The sequence below is a fragment of the Crocuta crocuta genome, unplaced genomic scaffold, assembly GCF_008692635.1.
Source record: "Crocuta crocuta isolate KB4526 unplaced genomic scaffold, BGI_CrCroc_1.0 scaffold270, whole genome shotgun sequence".
NCBI classification, from domain to species: domain Eukaryota; kingdom Metazoa; phylum Chordata; class Mammalia; order Carnivora; family Hyaenidae; genus Crocuta; species Crocuta crocuta.
In genome coordinates, this window is record NW_027527569.1 from 3,702,559 (window position 1) to 3,728,627 (window position 26,069).

Sequence of the window (26,069 nt, forward strand, 5' to 3'; positions counted from 1 at the left end):
CTCTCTGAAAAATAAATAAACATTAAAAAATTTTTTTAATAAATAAATAAAATGTTGAGCTTAGGGGCGCTTGCCTGGCTCAGTTGGTAGAGCATGTGACCCTTGATCTTGGAGTTGTGAGTTTAAGCTCCACATTGGGTATAGAGATTACTTAAAAGTAAAATCTTGAAAATAAATAAATAAAATGTTGAGCATATAGTATCTAAAAACTCTTCAGCTTGGGTAAATTTCATAGTACAAGCTAATATTAACAGAAAAAAAAGTTCCTACAGCACTAAAGTAAACTTACTATATAACATAAATGATTTTTATTTTTAAAAACACATTCTATTTTCAAATTTCTTCATAATTTTAATATTGTCTTATTTTTAATGTTTTTAATATTATATATTTTTAATTTTAGGATCTTCAAAAATGGATTGGTAGGTTTCTATTATTTCTGACCTTTCCCATAGTTTCACTTGAGAATGTCGCCCTCATAAATAAGTTGCCTTTCACAAAAAAAAGTGTACGCAGACCGAATCTTTTTTGTTTCTTAAATGTTTAAAATATTCTCCAATCACTGAAGAAATATCCATTGGAGAGTTTTGCAACTAGTGTAAATGACAAAGCTGGGACAACCATTGAGTCTCCGCAGGGAATCCCACCTTTCCACCAGAAAAGAAGTACTGGCGTCAGTGTCTCCCACAAGAACCTGGGCAAATGCTCCTCCCCAACTCTCCCAGGGGGCGAAAGATGAGAAGAACTGGCTTGTCGGCTTAGAAGGGGAAAGAACTGGTGTTCTTAACCTTAGTCTTCAATGGTACTCCACCGAACACCACTAATGATGTGAACAAGTTCATTTTTCTTTAGAGTGAAATTATCTACAAGTACCTGACATGTGAAAATGTTCGCAATTCTCCTGCATTGTGAGGATTCTGAGCCATCAGGGGAGCTCACTGCAGAATAAGACTCATCACCATTAGAGATCACACACTCACAAAGCGTCACTCTGTGACTGAGTGTACAGTAGTCCTAACTAACCTGGGTAATCTACAAACCAGATCTCTACTTTCACATCCTAAATTTTTAACATTTTCTAAAGTAAGAACTTAACAGTAAAACCAAAGAAGCTCAAGTTATTTTCCAAACAGACTATATTTTTCGTGATATGCTAAAAAAAATCTGATATAATGTATAAATGTTAGCAAAACAACAGACTCCCTGAATGAAGAAACAGCTAAACCCATCCCAGGATTTTATATGCAAAAGAGGCTCATGTTCTCTCCTGAAGAAATCCCATTTTAAAACAGAAAACATATGGAGGGGATGCTAAGAACAGAAGCAAAACCTTGGAAACCACACATAACTGGGCTCTTGGTTATTTCAGTTTTTCTTTGTAAATTTTGTAATTGTGAGTTAAAACCTATTACATGAGAAAACACCTAAAATTCTGAGCAAACCAGCACTTTTTAATATTCATCTGCTAAATGGGATCATGTGACCTTTGTAAACTATCAATTGTCTTCATTTAAATGGAAAGCTCACCCCCTGCACTCCACCTCTTATGCTCTCCCCAACAACCCTCCCCCAACACACGCAAAATAGGCAGCTGCTTCAAATAAATGCATGAATACATGAATGAATGCTTGCTTCACTTCTAAAGTATTAGGAACTCTAGAACACACTTACTTGGTTCATAGTAATCCACTATGGACACCAAAGCATCTTGTGTATTTGAAACTTTAAAGTTTCTCACAGCAGGAATATCAACACACAACTGGGTTTCATTTACCTTGAAAAATACAGAAGACTCTTAAGGGGGAGGCAGACTATGTGTTCATGATAAAGCAAAAGACATTCCTTTTTCTTATGCTCTTAAGAAACAGAAACTAACATTTAGGGAGGATTTCTGGGTGCCCGGTACTATATGGTAAGCAGTTTATAATAAATTATCTCATTTAACTCATGAAACAATTCTTACAAGATAGGTCTTGTTCACATTTCCATTTTGCCGAAAGAGATACTCAGAGTCCGAGGGGTAAAGCAGCACGTCCAAGGACGCATGCTCCTGGGCCCTGGCGCCTCACCCAATCCCCATCTCAGGCAACACACCCCCTAGGTTACAGCTAATGGTTCACAGCAGCCCCCTTCTCTGAAGAATTGCCCTCAGCACATGGGAACAACCTCACCAGTAAGTGAGGTAACTGCGGGTGGGGGTTGTGCATCCCACAACCAAACACGGACATGGCATATAAAAGGCCAGCTCCTTGCCTCCTGGAGGGACCGTTTATTTCAATTTGGCAACCAATATTATTAAAGGAATCTGAAATTGATAAATTCCTTCAAATATTCCATTACTTGCCAATGGACAAGTCAATTAATCAGTCAGAACATACTGGACACTCAACCCTTAAACAAGTACATCACAGATATGAGACAAACACTAAAACCAATTACATTATTAAATAAAAACCTTAAACTTATCTTTCATGTCCCAAATCAAGCCCATGCTTTTCAAACAGGATGTAATTTATGAAAATTCCCGAACAGAAAAAGAAGCTAGAGACTTTGGATGAGTTTTAACAGGGTTTTAACCAGAGTTGTTTTTGAAGGCCTAAAACAAATGAGAACTAGCTTTTTTAATGTGTATATATATATATACAGCTAAAGCAATGTATTACAGATTCATACTTGGAAAACCTGGAATAAGAAACATAGACATTCCCTCCTTGTAACATGATATTATAAGAACACTTAGAACTCAAGTGCAATTGAACGGGAGTTTCATGTAGATATTAGAAGAAAAGAATAAATTACACGCCAGCAGTTTTAAGATACAAATACTGTTTTGAATTCTTACATTTCTCTCACGTATTTTATACACCTTATTCTTGAATCAGTAATTTTCATACAACGAGAAGACTATATGAAAAGTATATAATTATTTGCCTGAAGACCAAACCTCTGAGAATATTTTTCTAGGATGTAAGCACCTGTATATTCAATGCAGGAATATTAGTCCTTTTGGGATTTATTAAAAGCTTCGTGAAAGCATTTTAAAACTTATAATTAAAGCTTTCATCATCAGCGCTGAAACTGATAATTTTAGCAATTCCCTGAGGCAGAAAGGTTCTCAAACTGAGAACAGGATTGAATTTTTGAAATTATAATGTGACAACTTCTACAGAGTTTACATCTGGCATGAAATAATGGCTTAGTTAACAAGACTATCCTCAGGCTTGTCATTAACAGTATTCTCTTTAAATTGATTTTATAGTGATGCCTGTTGAGCAGGGACAAATATGTGATTGCCATATTAGAGTCATTCAGGGACACAAAAAGCTCAAATGACAAAGGAAACACGCGCAAGGCAAGGCAGACTTTCGAACCCAATAAACGGCAGCCTTGTTGCTGGTCACCTATACGAACCTTGGGTTTCACTACTTACAGAATCTAAATATAGGTTGAGTTTCCCATGATCGTGTTCCACTTTCTTCACTGTCTCACTCAGAGGAATTGCATCTGAAGGCACAGTAAAACCACTGAGCAGATTCACTTCCATAAGGGCCATGCCACTTCTAGCTGGGCCCAAAAACCTAAATCAAAGAGGAAAGGATGAAATGAAGAAAACTCTTTAGGAAAAACCTAAAGCCATTGGCAAACTGTCTTCAGATAAAAGTTAAAACTGCTGGGGCACCTGGGCGGCTCAGTTAGTTAAGCATCTGACATCAGCTCAGGTCATGATCTCACAGTTCATGGATTCGAGCCTCACGTCGGGCTCTGTGTTGACAGCTCAGAGCCTGGATCCTGCTTCAGACTCTGTGTCTCCCTCCCTCTCTGCCCCTCTGGCCCTCGCATTCTGTCTCTCCCTCTCTCTCAAAAATAAATAAACGTTAAAAATTTTAAAAAATAAAATAAAACTGCCAAGTGTTATTCCAAATGTTTACTGTTTAGTTGAAGTAAGAACCACTGAAGTTGTAAAACCCATAATCCTTTCCTTATAGGTATGAGATTCTATAATTTTCAACCATAGGAGGAATAATAATTTAAAAATGTGTTCATTTGACACGAAATGCCTGCAGTGTACCAGCCTTGTGCCTGTAGATTATAACAAGTTCAAGCTGGATGCCCTTTCACTAGGCAACTCTGTGCTCTAGGGGTGACTCCAAGCTGAATTACATTTTTCATTTTCTCAGAAGTTGACAGCACTAAGCTTTGCAGCTGAAAGCCAGGAACTGAAAAAGAAACTGAAAACTTGACCGCTTAGCAGTAGACCACCGCCAAGTCTTTAGCAATCTTCTCTTCATCTGGTTTTAGAAAATGACCAGTAGGGAGAGTCCTCTTTGTTCTCCCACATACTTGGAGCATGTTTTGTGTTTTCTCTGGCCACCTGGTGAGAATTACAAGCCTCGGAAAGTTTTGTTACACTACATTGTTCTCTCATCCTGTTGTACACAATGTGAGCATCAACGGATCTGGGCACCAACAACGTTTTGTCTCCTGTAAAATAAATAGTTTTCTAAAATGAATAGGTGGCAAGAGCTCTTTTGTTTGGAGCAGAAAGAGCCCAGTGTGGTTATGGAGAGGAGTTTGTCTCCAACATGAAAGGATCATTGTTAAGTGAGTTCCTGTTGTCCTTTCAGAAGGCAAAAGGCAAGAAGGGCTGGTAGAGAGTCTTGCTTTTTAGAGCAGCAAACCGATGGCTGCCAAACATGGCTGATGGAAAAGCCATACAGTTACAACTGCTGACGACAGCTGGCTCAGCAGTCCCAAACAAGTGAAACCATCTGTGGGGCGATGCACGCAGCCAGAAGGGATGCTATTGAAAACAAGCGCATTGCAGCTAGAGGTGTTTGTATCTAAGCAAACATTAGAGATGAGAAGAATGGCCAATCTGCTTACATACGATGACTTTCAGCACACCATCAAGAGTGCCCTGGTTGACCTGGTCTTTCTACCGGCCTAGGGCAAAACTTGTTAAATTACCATGCCATACACAGAAAAACTTGCCTGAGATGAGTAAGAGCTTGGACCCTACTGATGGGAATCAAGTGCCTGAAATATCAGTGTTTCTTTTTATTAAGTGCCACTGAGAATTTTCACTGAAAATATTTGTATTTCATATGAGATTTTTCTCAGAAAACTAGTAGCAGCATCCAAATCCTATTTATAAAACCAATCCCTACTTTCACATGAAAACAGTTCCCTCCTCCAGCTTCTCCAAAAAAAGTGAGGGGATAGATATATATATCCTCTATCTATTAAAGTCTGTTACCCATCTGATTCCTTAACCTATCTGATGATAGGTTAAGATCTGGAATCCTGCATGCTTTCATGAGCCCTGATAAGTAAAAAGGCCCCATCATGATCTGAATCTTAGTTTCACCTAATTTTCCTCATCTGCTTCTTCAAGTGACCTCCTAACAGGTAAAATTACTCTCATGGCTCCAAAGACTATTCTTCTTCGACCATTTCAAAACTAGAATTTTAAACTTACTTATATTTATTTTTATTAATTTCTGTCTCTCCTCCAAACAGTAAGTTCCATGAAGATAGGGCCTGTGTCTTTTTTAAATCGCCATTATATTCCAACACCTAATACAATGTTTGGCACATAATGGAGACTCAAATGATATTTACTGAATGAATGAATGAATGAATGAATGAAGAATGAATGAATGATGAGTGAATGAATGAGAAAAGCAGGATTAATAATACCACCTGCTTTATAGTTATTGTAAAAATTAAATGAGATGCATGTAAAAGTGCTTGGTATAATATCTGGCATGTAAATCTGTAATAAATGTAGGTTATTACTACTTACAATAATAATAATAAAAACCTGATGCTGCTATTCTGGGAAAGAACCCAATCACAAGCTTTGTAAAGAATAACAGGAGTCCTAGGGGCGCCTGGGTAGCTCAGTCAGTTCAGCGTCCAACTTTGGCTCAGGTCATGATCTCATGGTTTGTGGGTTCGAGCCCCGCATCGGGCTCTGTGCTAACACCCCAGAGCCTGGAGCCTGCTTCAGATTCTGTGGCTCCCTCTTTGTGACCCTCCCCTGCTCACACTGTTTCTCTCTCTCTCTCAGAAATAAATAAAACATTTTTTAAAAATTTAAAAAATAAAAGAATAACAGGAGTCCTGCTCTCTTCTTAGCTAAACAGGAAGGCACTGAAGAAATTCTGATATCCCCCTCCGGCTGGTCCAAAATGCCCAGTAAGTGAAGGAATGTGACATTTATACCCATATCATGAACATGAAGGCCCAAGACAGTATATCTGTACCAGAATGCCTGCAGTGTACCAGCCTTGTGCCTGTAGATTATAACAAGTTCAACCTGGATGCCCTTTCAGTGGGCAACTCTGTGTTTAGGGGTGATTCTTGATTAATTTCATTTTTCACTTTCTTCATTTTCTAGTAGCAGTAATGAAGGAGACTGGACTCTACAAGAAATGGCTAAACAGGTTAGCCACCCGGGGAAACACTCAGAGATGATCCTGAAAAGCATTTGGCAGCTCAGGACCACATCAGTGATTTCCAGCCCAACAGCAAACTAAGTTCAACCAGACCACTATAGGGTATTTAAAAAGAGCAAACGGCAGCTCCTCAGTATCAGTGCATCTTTGCAGTAACTCCCCACGTAACACCCAATGCTACAGGGTTAAGAGGACTGACCAGGAAGAAACTGTAGTGTCTCTTGATTCAAGAACCTTCTAAAGGATTTTCTCTCAAACTTGTGTGTGCATTAGAATGACCAAGAAAGCTGAAGAAGACAGCTCACAGACTGAATCTGTGAAGTCTGTGAGTAGGAACCCCTTTCCTTTTTTTTTTAATGTTTTATTTATTTCTGATAGACAGAGAGAGCAGGGGAGGGTCAGAGAGAGAGGGAGACACAGAATCTGAAACAGGCTCCAGGCTCTGAGCTAGCTGTGAGCACAGAGTCCGATGCGGGGCTCAAACCCACGAACTGTGAGATCATGACCTGAGCCGAAGTCAGACGCTTAAAAGACTGAACTGCCCAAGTGCCCTGGGAACCCCTTTTCTTTTTGGCAAGATCTTCAGATGCTTTGGAAACAGAGCAAATTTAAGAATCACCTTATTAAGTACTCCTAGAAGCTAAAAGTGCCTATTTATCCAAGGTGAGGATGTTCTAAACTGTCAGATTTTCAGTGTCTAAATAAACTATTCTCTTCATTAAACTTGCATATTCTTATGAAGTCTCGGAATAAAAGCCTAACACTAAAGGTTAAATATGAGCCTCGTATAATTATTTGACAAAATTACGAGTAGCCAAGAAATAACTGATTTTAGAGTTTAAATATGATTGGTTCATTTAAAGTTTTGTTAAAGTAGACCTATATTTTATTAAATTTTTCTATTCAGATTTGTTTTAAATACAAGGATGACTTGTAAATAATTTTGGACACATTGAGAAATACTTAAATACAATTCAACAGGATTTCCAATTTGTAATTGGAAGTGTAATCATAACTGAAATCTTTGTTAAATGTAACTCCTTATGTTGATATAGTTAGATAACTACATATATATAATTAAAACTTCAAATCTATTCTTTTTTAAACAGAAAGGACTTAAGAGATACCAACCTTGTACACACATTCAGATTCAAGTGATTGATATCATCTTTATTGTCTTTTACAGCAACATCTAAATCAAAGGCTTCTTGGTCTTGAACAGATCTTCGTCTTCTTGAGGAACCTGAATCTTTCACATTATAAATAACATTAAGCTGCAATAAATAATAAATCAGCATAAATACTAAATTAGTAATCAATTCTTAGCAAAAAATTACCATCATTATGTATTCTCAATATCAGGTGATGATTCTCTTTGGGATAAACCCAACTAGAATTGTAATCATCAACGGAGAAAAAAAAACTAGTTTTACTAGCTAACAAAGTATTAATATTAACAAATGTTATAAAAGCTTATAAGCAATGATTTTGAAAATTGAGGAAATTGTTAGTTAATCCTCCAAAACAAGTATAGACCTTCATGATATTCATGAGTATGGCTTTTTTTCTTTTCAAAGCATTTAAAACATTCCCTTTAGGAAAAGAAGTGAAACGACAGCCTATCTCTTTCTTGAGAGCATCCACTAATTTCTAAGTTCTGCTGCCCAACTGGTGTCATTTTTCACAAACAGGAACCTTAGAAACTCTCAGTGAGATAAAGTAAAAGTCAAACATTCAAGAGCCCTGGTTGAACAGAAACTTGTTCAATTGCTCAGCATTCTTTTTGATCATATAACATTTTTCAAAGATGATAAAATAATTAATGGATTTCAAGACAATGTGGTCTTTTTTCAGCAAATACTCTGTGCCTACCACTAGTGTGAAAGGTGCTGGGCGGACACTGGGCAAGTGTGAAGACAAGTCTTTTGGGGGTTTTGTTTTTGGGTTTTTTTTTTCCCAAAGAGTTCCTAAGATCAGAAACTCTAGAATATTCTCAAAATATCCTACACCTGCCTCATGCCACGTTGAGTTGGAATCTACTTCAATTGTGTACCTCTTCCACCTTTTTTGATACCACAGTTCATAAGCCATACTGTTGCTATTTAATATTGTATTTTCTTATACTTAAGTCACACATGCACGGGTGCACGCACACACACACACACACACACACCTCAGAAGTAAATACCTAGTACCCACTGTAGATTTTCACATTTTAAATTTTTTAAGTTTTATTTCTTTATTTTGAGAGAAAGAGAGGGAGCATGAGCATGTGCGTGAGCAGGGGAGGGGCAAAGATAGAGGAGAAAAAGAAAGAATCCCAAACAGGCTCTGCACTGTCAGCAAAGGAGCCTGACACAAGGCTTGAATCCATGAACTATGAGATCATGACCTGAGCCAAAACCAAGAGCCAGACACTTAAGTGACTGACGGAGCCACCCAAGTGCCCCTGATTTTCACCTTTATTTTTATTTTTTTTTAAATGTTTTATTTATTTATTTATTTATTTCTAGGAGAGATAGAGAGAGACAGTGTGAGCAGGGGAGGGTCAGAGAGAGAGGGAGTCACAGACTGAAACAGGCTCCAGGCTCTGAGCTGGCAGTCAACACAGAGCCCGACGCGGGGCTCAAACCCACGAACCGCGAGATCATGACCTAAGCGAAAGTCGGACGCTCAACCGACTAAGCCACCCAGGCGCCCCGATTTTCACACTTTAAAAACTCTTCTAAGCCTTCATCTTTCAAACCTAAGATTTCTGACTTTTTATTCTGCTATAGTTAGCTTCATTCCCTTGATCATTCTGGTTATCTCCCTCTGGATGTTCTCTAACTCTTTCTGGAACCACAATTAAAATTTTAGAATATTCTTAGAGGAGCTGAAGAATGTTTTCATAAAATTGGAGAGATGGTGTCTGTTATTTCCATCATCCCCATTCCAGGGGCATGCAATTGTCATTAGAGACCAACGTGAGCAGGAAACAAACAAAACCTCCTAAATGTGTTCTCTGGGTCATAATTAATACTTATCTATAACTTAGTATTAGGGTCCATGTTTGACCTACAAAAACTATGAGACGTCTTGCAGTTTATTTCCAACAGCTTAGCATTTTGGTACTTCAAAGATGTTAACACTTACTGCAAACCTGAAAGGTTTCTTTGCCTTTCTGTAGCCACAGTGCTTACAAAAATATCAACTGAAAGATATCTCAATAACTATTTCTGGGTGACCAGAAACTATTTTTTGCAGTTAGTTTCTCCATCATGAGAAGTGCCTATCGGTTTTCTGAATGTTGACACAGATTTGGAATAGTGAGTGTTCTGAACAGCATGTATCACATCTTTTAAAATTTTTTTTAACATTTATTCATTTTTGAGAGACAGAGAGAGACACAGCATGAGCAGAGGAGGAGCAGAGCGAGAGGGAGAAACAGAATCTGAAGCAGGATCCAGGTTCTGATGTGTCAGCACAGAACCTGATGCAGGGCTCAAGTCCACAAACCAACGAGATCATGACCTGAGCTGAAGTCGAATACTTAACTGACTAAGCCACCCAGGTGCCCCAGCAGGTACCACATTTACTGCTCTGTTCCTTCAAGACTCAAGTGAAACTCATTCGGCTTCAGTAATTTGTCTACATTTGGTTTATCAAGAATGAATTCCAACCAATTTGGTGACTTAAATACATATAGTTGCAACTGTATCTAAAATAGCCTGTGTATTTACTTTTAGATTGCTGTTTGCATTGAAAAACAGCTTGAGAATGAAAATTTTCACATGGCCTTTGTTAGTAAAGACAAATTTAAATCATTCACCCTTTCTCTTCCTACCCTTTTTCTTGGGTTCTGTTCCTTTTAACTGTGATCATTTTTCCTCGATTTTTAAGACATTTACTACTGTGTTTTGAATATCATACAAAATAATCTTAGAATTACATGGAAATAATTTTATCTGCCCTACTTAGCAAGTATACCTGTACTTTCAACTATAATACTTGCATGGTTTTTAGAAAAGTACCTTTTCTCTATTATAGCCATTTTTTTAACATTCTCAGTAAATCTTTCGGGGTTTGTTTGGTGTGTATATTCTAAACAAACACATAATGATTTTTGGTCCCATCACATACTGTTTTTGGTTTCCAATAAGATTATGTCAAGTCCCTATAATTTTCAATGTATTATGTACTGTAATAACTATCCCATTCAGGATTTTATATACTCTTCAATTTTATCTCAGCTCCACTACACCATTAAGGGTAAGTTTCTTTGGATTTTACTCTTATAACAAAACACTGAACCTATCATGCTCTAATTGTTTGATTTACTATTATATATGATTTTCCATTAAAGGGGCACATGTCCTATCTTCAAGTCAATTCCTTGTAATATCATGTTGACCTTTACGTTTTTAGGTGAATATTAAAAAGTTACAGGTAAAATTTAAAATTTATCATATTTATTTATCGAGTCATAGTAGAAACTCTCCCAGCATTACAATTTCTGAGCTGTATTTTCACAAAAAAGATGGGAGTTCCCAACAAGTCACATGAATCACATTGGAAGAACTTAATCATAGCCTCAAAAAGTATATGATACTCAAGAAATATTTTTCCAGGATTATCGATCCATTTGGTTACTGTCAACTAACTAGTAGTAACATCTCTAATACTTTTTATTAAAGAGAGTTATTTTTATTGCCTAAGTCCACAGAAACAAATCCTTAAGAATTTCATACATTAAGTTAAAGATTTAGCAGTACCCCAAAGAATTATTATAACAAGACATATTTAACTGAATAAAAATAAACCTTGTTACCTACCTGACAAATAGCAAATCCAAAACCACTTGCGGAAACATTAACTGCAATTGGCTGCACCACCACAAGCTGAATAAAGGTGAATAAAAGGTGCATAAGGTTAATATTCCATATCTAGGTCCTGCAACGTAGCACCAGAAATCAGTGTTCTCTCACACTAGGAGTGTGCGTCATCTGCTGAAAGCTCTAAGAATTTCACACAGCCTCACATGTCAAAAGCTGTGGGCTAATCAGGGAAGAGACGTGAAGGCAAATGAAGGGCACACTCTCCAGGCACCCTCACCTTTGCCCTCTGGGAGGGCACATTAGTGCTACCGACAGGGCTGCCCTTCTGAAGCAGAAATGACAAGAAACAAAAGTCCTCTCCATCCTCCAGTCTCCTTAGACAGCACCTAATCTTCTGGCCTTCCTGTGAACCCACGGACACGTGACCACTGATTATGATTAACACTATTCCTTCTCTTCTACCACCACCCCTCTTCCTCAGTTTCCAGCCTTGAAGTTATCACTTTCATCCCTCACTCTCACTATCAACCACAGGAGTAAAGTTAGGGTCTAAGATAATCCTTTATTCCGTCTCAAAGGAAGAATCCTACTACTGTGCTATCAATTCTCCTAAGGGGACATGTGGTACAGCTAAAAAACAACATGGTCTGAAATCATGGGTTCAAATCCTAGCTCTACTATTACTAGCAACATGATCTTGAACAAATTACTTAACCTCTTTCTCAGCTTCAGTTTTATCATGTGTATGATGGGGGTGAAAGTACTTACTTTCTTAGTGTTGGTTTGAGAAGTAAATGCAATAGCACATGTAAAGAAATTTGGCACAGTGCCTGCAAAGAATAGGAACTCAACAAGTGTGTTCGTTCTCTTCCCAATATGATACAGCCCATGGTTCCTCCTTTTCCAAATCTTTCCAAAGTTCCCATCCCCTCCTTTCTTCCCCAGCTCAGCACTTGAACCAAAGGAGGACACTCCTTCCCCCCAGTCCCTTTTCACGGCTCTAGAACAAGTCTTTGTTGAAGTCAACAGAATAGAAATAAAATAGCATTTCAGCATAAGGAATCATCTACATGGAATTTTAAATAACCACCCCTCTTGTCCACACCTCTGCCATCTGGAGGAGAAACCGGTTCTGTCTGTCAATGTGAAACTTTATAGGGCTTGGTGAACTGGGCCCCATCACAATCACTTGGATGTTTGTACTTTCTGTGTTCATTAGAGCTGCAAATTCAGATAAGGCCTTCAAGGCTACAATGGTGTCCTGTTGAGGAAAGAAAAATATGTGTGCATATAAGTATATATCAAGGTCACCAAAGAGTAAATTAAGTAATGTTTAGGACACCCACTATGCATTCATCCACCTTTCTTGAGAATGGGGCTCTCCTTTCTTCATTTTTGAATGTCCTTGACCTACAGTTCAGGAGAAGCTTGGGAAGTATCTGCTGACTGAAACTGATCTACTGCATCAGTTACCATAGATGAAAGACGACCAACACAATGGGGTACTAATTTATTCCATATACATATCAGATATGTTGTTTATATCAGTGATGAGAAAAAATTAAAATGAGTAACCCAGACCTTTGACTTAAGGTACTAAATGTTTTAATTGCCAATTTTATGAAGTCATGAAAAAAGCAATCATATACTTCCTTTTAAAATTACATATATATTTAAACTATTAATTAGTTTAACAAATTAAAAACTATGGGGCACCTGGGTGGCACAGTCAGTTAATCATCGACTTTTGGTCTCGTCTCAGGTCATGACCTCATGTTCATGAGCTGGAGCCCCACATCAGGCTCTGAGCTGGTGGTGCGGAGCCTGTTTGGGATTGTGTCTCTCCTTCTCTCTGCCCCTCCCAGGCTTATGTGTGTTCTCTCTGTCTCTCTCTGTCTCTCTCTCAAAATAAATAAATAAACATAAAAAAACTTAAAAACTATCATCACTCACCTGGGTAGATGCAAAACCTCCTAAGCTATTTCTTTGCCGGCTGAGCCACTTCATAATCGGGATTCCCTCAGAAACCTGATATTGCAGGAAGTGTGAGAGCAGCACATAGGCCGCAATTTCAATATCCAGGGAGCGTGGTTGCCAGGATTCAGAAAGTTTAGACTCTGAAGACACCCAGAATTGCATGTCTCCTGCAAAAGATAAGTAGTAATAATCTGACCAACTGAATAAAAATACATTTTATACCATTAAATATCCCTACACTGGTCCAAGTTCTACCTGACTAAATATGGAAATATATATGTACATATTTATGCCATGCAAATATATGTGTATTCGCAAACACAGACACACTTATAAACATGCACTTATATGTCACTTTCTAAAGTATCATAACTTTTAAACTTTCATCCTTTTCCTCTTGCTTATATTTGAGAATGTTTTGATGAAAATAATTTCCCAAGAGAAATCCCACATGTTTGGCTCAAGACTAAACAGCTATAAATATAAGAAAAACATATACTCTAGAAGATAATGTATATAACTTTTCTGACCAGGCCATTCCCAAAATATTTTAGGATACATTAGAAAGAACTCGTTCTGGGAATCTGCCATTAACCAGCTCTAATGTTCTAGGAAACCTCGCCTTTTTTTCATTATCTGAAATTTGGTGTTATAAGTTCAAAATCCAAGGCCCCAAGAAAAAAATGAAGGACCGTGGCCAACTCGACAATCTTCCTAGAAATATCCCTGCTTCTCCCAGAGGAACATCTTACTTGGTGCTCCCTACCTCCTTTCAAATATTACTCTTCAGATGATTACACTTAGGTGGAATGTGAAATAACTACCACTTGAACAAGCATAGAAGAAATGTCAAGGACTTCCATCTCTATGTAATAATATATCCCCAGCACTGCAACAGTCAAAAAAGATAGTAAGAATTCATTCTAAGGTACTGCTAACAATATGCGATATTTTTCACAGTCTTAGAAATCGCTTTCTGTAGTGTAGTGTAGAAAGCACTTTCTACAATTATCCCTTCTTGAATTAACAGGGCTTTGAATCAGTAGACATTATGTAAAATTATTCTTGCCCACCCATCCCCATTTCTATGTCTGTCTGTCTATCTGCCTATCTCTCTCTGTCTCTCCCACACATCCACACCACTCCCTGGTTCCCTGACCAAAGAGCCCATTTGGGAAGTAGCAACACCTGTGCTTTTTGTCCTGTTGCAGCTCCTTAGAACAAAAAGTTATCCAACTCACTTAATAGCATTTTTTGGCATTTACATTTCTATTAGTTAGCATATTCGTTCAAATTTTGAACATTTGCTAGCAGTTATTCCCATTTTATAGTTAGGGGAAAAAACTAAAAGTCATAAAAGCAAGTGGTAAAACCAGAATTCAAACCCATGTCTCTCCACAATCCAACGTCCTAATGACCACTGAAGGCCACCCAGCCAGAAATGGTATCAGAGAACCCAAAAGGTAACTGACATAGAGCAGAACAGATCTAAAAGAAGGAAACACCCAAGTCCCAAATTCTCTTGAAAACTCAGGGAGAGCAGAAGCAGCCATGTCAGACCCATCAGATCTCATCTGCATTTCATTTTTCTTCCCATTCAAAGATTTTTTTAATGTTTATTTATTTTTGAGAGACAGAGACAGAGGACAGGTGGGGGAAGGGTAGAGAGAGAGGGAGACACGGAATCCAAAGCAGGCTCCAGGCTCTAAGCTGTCAGCACAGAGCCTGATACAGGGCTTGAATTCACAAACCATGAGATCATGACCTGAGCTGAAGTTGGACGCTTAACCCACTGAGCCATCTAGGTGCCCCTCTTCTCATTCAGAAGATATAAATGTTATCAGCTTCACACCTGGCTTACAAAACCCTCTCACATAATTTATATATTTCATAATGCATAGCAGTCTAACAATCTCAAACAACCCCATGCATTACCTTCCTGTTCTGCTCTCCGAGTCAGCATATTCAAAGCTTCCTTGGCTTTAGGGCTCCCCACAGATGACAGTGCATAAGTTATAAGAGCTAGAGTATAATTATCTGAAATTCCTCTATTAAATTCAGACTCCAAAAAGTTGATTGACTCTTGAACATCAATATTAGGCTTGAAAAAAAAAAAACATACATTTTACTATTCAAAATAACTCATTACCACACATTTAAATGAGCATTTTCAAACATTTGTTCAAAAAGCAATTTCAGTGTCTGTTAAGCACCTAACTTTTCTAGGCAGTAGGAATCAATGATGGTCACAGACATTTAAAGATTTGCTATTCATTTTGAAAATAACACTGCTTTTGAAAGAGAAATGAAGGAATCAAACCCATTTATAATTGCAGCAAAAACAATAAGATATCTAAGAATAAACCTAACCAAACAGGTGAAAGACCTGTACTCTGAAAACTATAAAACACTGATGAAAGAAATTGAAGATGACACAAAGAAATGGAAAGACATTCCATGGTAATGGATTGGGAGAACAAATATTGTTAAAATGTTGATACTACCCAAACAATATATACATTTAATTCAGTCTCTATCAAAATACCATCAGAATTTTTCACAGAGCTAAAATAAACACTCCTAAAATTTGTATGGAACCACAAAGACCCTGAATAGCCAAAACAATCTTGAAAAACAAAAGCAAAGCTGAAGGCATCACAATTTCAGACTTCAAGTTATATTATGAAACTGTAGTAATCAAAACAGTATTGTACTGGCACAAAAACAGACACACATATCAACAGAACAGAATAGAAAATCCAGAAAGGAACCCACAACTACATAGTCAATTAATCTTCAATAAAGCAGGAAAGGATATCCAATGAGAAAAAGATCGTCTCTTCAACAAATGGTGTTGGGAAAACTGGACAGCAACATGCAAAAGAATGAAACTGGGCCACTTTCTTATACCATTTACAAAAACAAATTCATAATTTATTAAAGGCCTAAATATGAGACCTGAAACCATAAAAGCCCTAGAAGAGAACATAGGCATAACCTCTTTGACACTGGCCATAGCAACTTTTCTGGATATGTCTCTTGAAGCAATAGAAACAAAAGCAAAAACAAACTACTGGGATTACACCAAAATAAAAAGCTTCTGCACAGCAAAGGAAACCATCAACAAAAACTAACAGGCACATCTATGGAATGGTAGAAGATATTTGCAAATGACATATCTGATAAAGGGTTAGTATCCAAAATATATGAAGAAATGATACAACTCAACACCCAAAAAACAAATAATCCTATTAGAGATGGACAGAAGAGGGGCATCTGGTTGGCTTGGTCAGTGGAACATATGCCTCTTGATCTCAGGGTTGTGAGTGTGAGCCCCATGTTGGGTATAGAGATCACTTAAAAATAAAATAAAAAAGGAATTTCTTTTTTAAAAATGGGCAGAAGATATGAATAGACAGTTTTCCAAAGAAGACATACAGATGGCCAACAAGTAAATCATAAGATGCTCAACACCACTCATCATCAGGGAAATGCAAATCAGAACTACAATGAGATCACACCTATCAGAATGGCTAAAATCAACAACACAAGAAATAGCAGGTGTTGGCAAGGATGTGAAGAAAGGGGAATCCTCTCGCACTGTTGGTGGGAATGTAAACTGGTACAGCCACTCTGGAAAACAGTACGGAGGTTCCTCAGAACATTAAAATAGAACTATCTTATCATCTAGCAATTTCACTACTAGGAATTTACCCAAAGAATACAAAAATACTGATTCAAAGGGATACACGCACCCCAGTGTTTATACCAGAATTATCTACAATAGCCAAATTATGGAAACAGCCCAAGTGTCCACTGACTGATGAATGGATAAAGAAGATGTAGTATACACACAAACACCCATACACCCACAACACGCACACACACAATGGAATATTACTCAGCCATAAAAAAAGAATGAAATCTTGCCACTTGCAAACACATGGATGGAACTAGAAAGTATTATGCTAAGCAAAATAAGTCAGAGAAAGACAAATATCATAGGACTACACTCACGTGGAATTTAAAAAACAAAGCAAATGAACAAATAAGGTAAAAAAGAGAGCGAGGCAAACCAAGAAACAGGCTCTTTTTTTATATATATATTTTTATTTATTTCTAGGAGAGAGAGAGAGACAGCGTGAGCAGGGGAGGGTCAGAGAGAGAGGGAGTGACAGACTCTGAAACAGGCTCCAGGCTCTGAGCTGGCAGTCAGCACAGAGCCCAACTCGGGGCTCAAACCCACGAACTGCGAGATCATGACTTAAGCGAAAGTCGGACGCTTAACTGACTAAGCAACCCAGGCGCCCCGGGACTCTTAACTATAGAGAACAAACTGATGGTTATCAGAGGGGAGGAGGCTGGGGAGATGGGTGAAACAGGTGATGGGACTAAGAAGGGCACTTGTGATGAGCACAGGGTGCTGTATGGAAGTGTTGAATCACTAAATTCTTCATCTGGAAGTAATATTACAGTGTATGAAGTAACTGGAATTTAAATAAAAACAGAAAGAAAGAAAAGAAACTTAAATTTTTTTTTAAAAAAGAAGAAAAGAACACTGCTTTTCAGCTTTTATGAGTAAAAAACAGGCACCATTCCCTAGAAGGAATAAGAAATAAAAAGCAGAACTTTTGCCATTGTTTCTACCATTTAATATCATGAACTCAGATGAGAGCACAAAATACAGCTTGAGAAAAATATTACTCACATCTGACCTCAGGTGTTGAGGCTCTAGATTTAGGGGAAAGTTTATCTTCCATGTGCCTAGTACTGGACTAGGGAAATAGTAGGAGCTTACAACAGAGAATGGTTGTTTTTGATCCTGTGAAATGCAGTTGGCATTAAAGCAATAAAGGCATCAATCACTGAGACAGCTCTGGAGCAAAATTAAGCTCATTAGCATAACTTTCCATGCATACACATTCTTATCCAGACATCCATGCCTTTTTAACATGATTTTTAGAGTGTGGGTGTACTCTGTACTAAATTAGCAGACATTGTCATTGCTCCATGATATTTTAGAAATTTAAAAAAAAAAATCTTTCACAATCTAAATGTGCTAGAATACATTCCCAAACTCTGAAGAATCTTCTTTCCCCTAAGAAAGTAACCTTTCCAATGATAAAATATGCATTGATTTATCTTACCAATAGCAAGCACAACATTTATATTAGAAAGCATTTTTAGAATTCTCTTTGTTATTCTAAAAGAGTGAGTTCTTCACTCTCAGATTCTAAAATAAGGCCAGAAATGCCAAGCCAGAAGGTATCCAAATTCAGACCTCAAATGTGATATAAAATTGCAAAAGCCTTTAAGTTTCCAGACACATATTTGATCCATCAAGACCTACCTTCCTTGTAATTCCTCGCCCATCATTTATTAAAGATTAAATACCTGATATTTTTTATATCCCAGGAGAGAAGTCACAATATAAGCTGTAAGTGTTACTGGACTTTTACTGCCACCTTGAAGCTCACTATGGATCACTCTTCCTGGCTCCCAAAATTCACCATTGGATTTCTGACGTCCTTTGAGCCAAGTATATGTTCTGTGTAACACATTCGGATCAATATCTATATAAGGATCAGCTTCAAGGAAACATCTTAAAACAAAAGCTGACAACCTAGGTGAAAAAGGAGAAAAAATATATAAAATACACTTTATGAAGTCCTCTAAATAACAATGAGCAAGAAAATACCAACAGTAACAACATACTTTCTCACCAGAAGATTCACCAAAGGATGGTAACTGAAGAAGGAACAGAGGGAAGAAAGACAACAAAGAAACAACATAAACATCTCAGCCTAGCTGGTAGGTCCAGTTTCCACTTGAGTGTGGTCAAGAAATTCCAGGTCAACTCACAAAATACCGGATTTGGAAAGGAATTTAAAAGTCATCTAATCATGCCTTATTATTTTATAGATTCAGAATGTGACACTCCAGGAGAGTTAAATAAATTGTCCAAGGTGGGGTGCCTGGGTGGCTCAATCGATTAAGCATCCGACTTCAGCTCAGGTCATGATCACATGGTTTGTGGGTTCGAGCCCCATGTCGGGCTCTGTGCTGACTGCCAGCTCAGAGCCTGGAGCCTGTTTCAGATTCTGTATCTCCCTCTCTCTCTGACCCTCCCCTGCTCACGCTGTCTCTCTCTCTCTCAGAAATAAATAAAACATTTTTAAAAATTTAATAAATAAATAAATATAAAAATAAATTGTCCAAGGTTATCATCTTTGGACTCTTCTAGGTATTAACCAAAGAAGATCTCATCACACACTTGGCTCAACCCTAACGCCAGGGATGAACTATATATAATTCACAGTCAAATCTTAGTACTTTTAAGTAGAGAAAAATGGATAGTTTCTCTCCTATAAGAAGTCAGAATATTACAGCCTAAGAACCAATCAGTCTGGGCCAAATCTGGCCCTTGTGCCAAAGCCAGCCCAAGGTCTATTTATGTGTGCCTCTCTTCCACCACCCTCCACCTGAGAATGGTTATTAAAGAGAAAAAGAAAAGAAAAGAAAAGAAAGAAAGAAAGAAAGAGAGAGAGAAGGAAGGAAGGAGAGAGAGAGAAGGAAGGAAGGAAGGAAGGAAGGAAGGAAGGAAGGAAGGAAGAAAGAAAGAAAGAAAGAAAGAAAGAAAGAAAGAAAGAAAGAAAGAAAGAAAGAAAGGAGGGAGGGAGGAAGAGGAGAGGAAACAACAGAGATTCTATGTGGCCTGCAATGCCTAACATATTTACTATCTGAGCCTTTACAGCAAAAGTCTGCCAATGCTTACTATGGAACAATAAATATTTAGATGAAAAGATCATCAAGCAATAAAACACTGAAACCTTTCTATTTATGGATCTATATCCTGATACATGCCAAAAGAAAATTTGAAGCAGATATGGTTCATCCTATGAAATGTTTAGTGTGATAAATATCACTAATATTCAGTAATATCTGGTCCTCTATTCTACTTTGAGTGTGCAGAGAAATTCACTTCTTTGCCCTTTCGAAGTTAAGGGCAAAGGTCACATGGCCTGTGAGCAGCTCTGATAATGATAAACTGAAGAAATGCTGCACCCAGGCTGAAGTACCTAATTACCAGTGGTAGATACTCCAGCCTTCTCTTTCCAGGCTGCTGCAAGCCTGGAGCCTCCTGGGGAGATGGTGGCAGCTGACAGACTACAGAGCCCCCTGCTGACCCAAAGAAGAAATGCAGCCTGAGCAAGAAAGAAGCCCTTGTTAAGGGATTTTAGGGGTTGCTGTTACCACAGTGTGCCTTGTCTAACCCGACTGCTACAGTTAGTCAACCTTCTTCTAGGTGAAATGTAGCACTGACAACAGTGCAAGGAGAAAAAGTAATCATCCAAAACCAGCCACATAGATTCCATTCTGGAGGAAATCTGGATGCTTATTACTTAATTCTATCACTGTTTTCACAAAAAAATAACCTTAAAGAAACAATGTTGACTGTATTAACACAAAATTTGTATTGATCATGTCTGATTAAGAAAAGAACTATGTTGGGGCGCCTGGGTAGCTCCATCGGTTGAGCATCCAACTCTTGATTTTGGCTCAGGTCATGACTGCAGGATGGCGGGATGGAGCCCTGAGTCAGGCTCCATACTGAGTGTGGGAGTGCGGGAGCCTCTCTCCCTCCACCCTTTCCCTACTTGCATGCTCTCTCTCTAATAAAAAGCCCTTAAAAAAAAATAAAGAACTATGTCATAATCACTCAGTATTTCTAACCAGTTTTTCTTGTCAACTATACCATCATCAAAAAGTATTTTATGGGGCACCTGGGTGTCTCAGTCAGTTGGGCATCCAACTTGGGCTCAGGTCACAATCTCATGGTCAGTGAGTTGGAGCCCTGCATCAGGTTCTGTGCTGACAGCTCAGAGCCTGGAGCCCGCTTCGGATTCTGTGTCTCCCTCTCACTCTCTGCTCTTCCCCCCCTCATGCTCTGTCTCTCACTGTCTCTCAAAAATGAATAAATGTTAAAAAAAAAAAAAAGTTTCTTAAGTATTTTTATTGCTTTCCCTACCACAAAAAAGGGGGATTTATGACTTACCTAAATAAAAACATTTTACTTATTATTGCTTTAAAACCATATTTACAAAGGAAAACTTATTTTAAAGCCAGGCAATGGGAAAAGAAACCTATAAGTCTATATATAATGGGACACATCCGTCAATTCCATGGCCATTTTGACCTAATGAGAGCCCATTCATGAAAGATTTGTTCTGTTAGTCAAACACTTACCAAGTACTACCAGAAGGATCATCATTCCCAAAAGCACTGAAAGAGCCATCTTCCCTCTGATAGAGAAGTTCTCTTTGATAACCTGAAGACACAAAAGTAGATAATCAATGTAATCACAACTTGAAATAAATAAATTTCTAATCATGTCTTTAAATTGAGGAAACATGAACAGAGAATGTAAAAGAAGATATCAAATTAACAACTGATATTGAATATTTTCTATAGTAAGTGCTGTGAGAAATTTAAAATATCAACACTTCTTAAGCAGAATGGTGAAATAAGAACTGTGATAGCCCCAAATAAAATTCAGAATAATACTATAATGGACACAACAATTCTAGCCATTTTAAAGCAAGCAAAATTAAAGGCCAAGTTTTATTTAATTCTGTAGTATTGACTACGATAGTTTCCATGCTTAATCATCTAAAGCTGTTTGCTACCTAAGAAAAATAGTATCTAAAGTATGTAAAAATACTTTATATTTTTTAGGCAAGAAATAGCAGGGGAAAATTGCTAAATAATGTAAGGCAATTGCTTTAAAACATTTTTGGCCATGGCCAACTGCGGTAAACCAAAGGACCAACTGTTATACCCACCACCTCAAACCAAATTCTAACTATAAAACAACAACAACAAAAAAAAAACCATGGGGCGCTGGGTGGCTCAGCTGGTTAAGCATCTGACTTCGCCTCAGGTCATGATCTCATGGTTTGTGAGTTTGAGCCCTGCGTCAGGCTCTGTGCTTTGTATTCTCTCTCTCCCTCTCTCTCTCAAAAATAAACATGTAAAAACATTAAAAACAAAAAACAAACAAAAAAGAACCCAACAGTGGTAACAAAGTCTCACTACAGAAGTAAATTGAGGAGGGGGTTAAGGCTCATGTAGCTACTTTAATAAAAGCAGATGTTTCATATTCACAAACAAATGGTTGCAAATAAGGCAGATGTTTCATATTTGCAAAACAATGCATGCAGGTCTCAAAGACCAGTGACTGAGAAATCATAGGCCAAACACTAAAAGATTCACCAAACAACCCACAACAAACTAAGTTGCTAAAAATGAAATTAAAATAGCAGTAATTTAGCCAAGTTTCCACTAAAGGCAGGTGACGTCACACAGTGTGAGCTTTGCAGCATGGTCACATAGAGCCTGGCAACCAGAAACATTTATAAAATGTTGAATTCAATCCATCGTAAACTCTAGTAACAAAAAAAGTTTGCTTTATGAATAACACATTTTAGAAGAATCAATAACTAGAATTATTCAGATTTAATTAACAAAATATGAGCATTAACAGTTTAAAATTAATCTGCTCTTGCCATGTCCCAAACTTTCTCCCTGACCTTCTCCCCAGACTCCCAGATCTGAGTATCTGGTTTAGGCTACAATAAGACGCAGTGTAAAAAACAAGACACTGTTTCACGGTGATCTTTAATACTTAGTGTAAAAGAAATATAAACAACATTTAGGTGATTTCAGAATTTTGTTGGATTTAAAGAATGGGTTATAATCTTGATATTTACAACTGAAATACTACAGTACAATAATTAATATCCAATCTTTATCCAACACTATGTGTCAGGAACTGTCCAAAGCCCTTTCACACATTAACTCAGGTAATTCTCACAACTCTATGATGGAGATGCTATTTAGAGGTTGCATCTTCAGGGATGATGACACTGGAACTCAGAACACGCCAAGTGCAAAGTCATCCAACTGGGAGGTATTGAAGCCAGAAATTAGCCAACTTCTTTGACCTGACGTGGGGCTCAAACTCACAAACCATGAGATCATGACCTGAGCCAAATTCAGACGCCTAACTGATTGAGCCACCCAGGTACCCATCTAACCACGCAATTTCTAAGAAAATATTTAATAAATGTGACCATAAAAAATTGTTTTAAACTTTTCCATGGCAGAACACACTATTAGCAAAGTTAAAAGATGATGGATTAGAAGAAACATTTGCAACATATAACACAGATAAATGGCCTAATATTAACATATACATTTTATATATATCTTTATATATTACTACTACATATCTTTACATATACTCCCATAAAGTATCTTTTAAGTGTAGAGAAAAAAAGTAAATCTCCTACAGAAAGAAAAATGGACAAAAGACAAAAACAATTTCAACAAAAAAGTGAGAGGGAGAGAGAAAGATGGACCTCGGTATATGGGAAAATGCTCAACTTCATAATAAGTGAAATGCAAATTAAAACTACATTGAGATGGGGCGCCTGGGTGGCTTAGTCGGTTAAGTGTCCGACTTCAGCTCAGGTCATGATCTCATGGTTCGTGGGTTCGAGCCCCACGTCGGGCTNACATTTCTCACTCATCCTATTAGCAAAGATTCAACAGTCTGACCACTCATTCTGTTGGGAAGGCTATAAGGAAACCAATACCTCTTTCATTGCTCCAGGACACTCAGAATGTACAACTACTGTGTAAGGGAGTATCTATACCTTTTGACCTAATAATCCCACTTCTAAGACTCTACCCTGAAGATAGCTCCAACAACTCAAAAATATGTGCAGAAAATTATTCATTGCAGAATAATTTTGTTTGTAATTGCAAAAATACTGGAAGTAGGGGCATCTGCATGGCTCAGTTGGTTAGGCATCTGACTCTTGATTTCAGCTCAGGTCATGATCTCATAGTTTGTGAGTCTGAGCCCCACGTTGGGCTCTGTGCTGGCAGCTCAGAGCCTGCTTGGGACTCTCGCTCTCTCGCTCTCTCTCTCCCTCCCTCCCTCCCATACACATCCTCTCCCCCTGCCTCCCTCTCTTTCTTTCCCTTCCTCCCTTCCTCCCTCCCTCAAAATAAGTAAATAAACTTAAAAATTACTGGAACTACCTACATGCCCCCAAATTGGAGACTGGTTGAATAAATATAGAACTTATACAGTGGAGTCTATGAAACTGTGAAAAAAAGATGAGGAGTATCTCTCTGAACTCATAAGAGTGATTTTCTGTATGCACTATTAAGTGAAAAAGACAAAGTCTAAAATAGCATGCTTTATATACTACCTTTTGTGAAGAAAAATGGGAAATAAGAAAAAATATATGTGTTAATTTCTGCAGAGAGAGAGAGAAAGAAACTAGAAATGAAGTTACCCACAAGGAGTTGGGAGAAGAGATACAAGAGAGAGATACCCCTTTGCATATACCTTTTAGAATAGGTTCGACTTTTGGAAGCATATTAATGTTCTACATATTCAAGAAAGAAAATAAATAAGAATAGCAAAAATGATAGGCATTATTAACACTACTTTAGCTCACTTCAACATGTTTTTAGTTTTCATAAACCTTGAAAATAACACATCATATAATCTCTTCCTTTTTCAAAGGCAGGGTTCACAGAGAAGCAGAATAACTTTCTAGTGTTTACAAAGGAAATTAGCAAGAGTCCAAGATATTCTCCCTCAATTTCTAATTCAAGACTGAATCCACCAGATAGCAGAGTTTCACTGTGAACTCAATCTGACAGAGGAGGGGAGGAGAGGGGAAGGCAGGAGATGAGAGGAGGGAGGGAGGGATGGAGAGGAGAGGAGAAAGAAGAAAAGAAAACGTTCAGGACCCACCATCACTACAGGAGGTGCCTCTGTGGGAAGAAGGACCAACTTCTAAAAGGAGGACCATGTGCCTCCAACCCCCCAAATCACGTCAACAACTGCAGTTCCAAGTATGAGTTATTGTAAAACCAGTCAGAGAGAGATGAGATCATGAAGATGAGATCAGTGCTTATGGAAATTACCCCTCAGGTGGCTGACCTCCAACAGTCCCCATTAATATCAACAACTAACACCATTCCACTCCTAGGGGCAGCCAGCCCAGAGGAGGGGGAGGACTCACAGACAATCCCTAGCTGTGGAGTACATTTCTTGAGCTGGCTTAGATGACACTAGACCCCAAACCCCCAGTTCCGCTCCCGTGGCAGAAGAAAGGAGAGAATCAGAACCCAGAGAGAGGAACTTCTTTGACTCTCCTAGTAGGAATACCCTGTGAGGTTTCCTTCCTCACTTTCAACCAGCCATGCATCATTAGAGAACCCTCAGCTGCGTATCCTTGCACATCAACACCATTCCACAAGCAGTAAAGGGCATTGCTGACTTGGCTGGAATATTTACCATAAATACAATGATTCAACAATCAGGGGCAGTCACCTCAGTTGGAGACTTCTCATGATAGGTAAAAAAGGCACAACTATGGTCTTCTCTAAAAGTTTATGAGGAAATAAGAGTGTTGCCCTAAGTTCCTTAGTTTCACGCATAGCTCTTGAGTTAGAAAGTAATAGCTCAGTAGGAATTAGAAGACACTTCTGAAAACTAAAATACAGAAGAAGTCAAGAGTTGATACGATAATGACCCAGGAACTATTATTTATAAAGGGCCAGATACATACTTACTGGGTCATGAATTTTCTTTGGAATAGCCATGAATGTAAAATATTTAAAATCTATCATAAGAAAGATGAAAACACTGTTCATAGAAACAAATAGAAAAATATTCTAAACATAATGTGACTTGGTTTACTTCAAGTGTCAAAATTACATTTAAACA

At 37.9% G+C, this 26,069-nt stretch overlaps 1 protein-coding gene across 1 annotated transcript in view; it reads right to left on the bottom strand.

The window, feature by feature from the left end:
- Positions 1-26,069, bottom strand: part of CD109 (CD109 molecule) — a 132,832-nt gene that overhangs the window by 2,403 nt on the left and 104,360 nt on the right. Inside the window, exons 24-32 of the mRNA XM_077770293.1 lie at positions 21,503-21,584; positions 18,650-18,878; positions 15,191-15,356; positions 13,232-13,422; positions 12,384-12,539; positions 11,276-11,341; positions 7,593-7,735; positions 3,431-3,578; positions 1,672-1,774 (exon numbers count right to left, since the gene is read on the bottom strand). Coding sequence (XP_077626419.1) covers positions 1,672-1,774; positions 3,431-3,578; positions 7,593-7,735; positions 11,276-11,341; positions 12,384-12,539; positions 13,232-13,422; positions 15,191-15,356; positions 18,650-18,878; positions 21,503-21,584 — 1,284 coding nt within the window. The remainder of the gene's footprint in view (positions 1-1,671; positions 1,775-3,430; positions 3,579-7,592; positions 7,736-11,275; positions 11,342-12,383; positions 12,540-13,231; positions 13,423-15,190; positions 15,357-18,649; positions 18,879-21,502; positions 21,585-26,069) is intronic.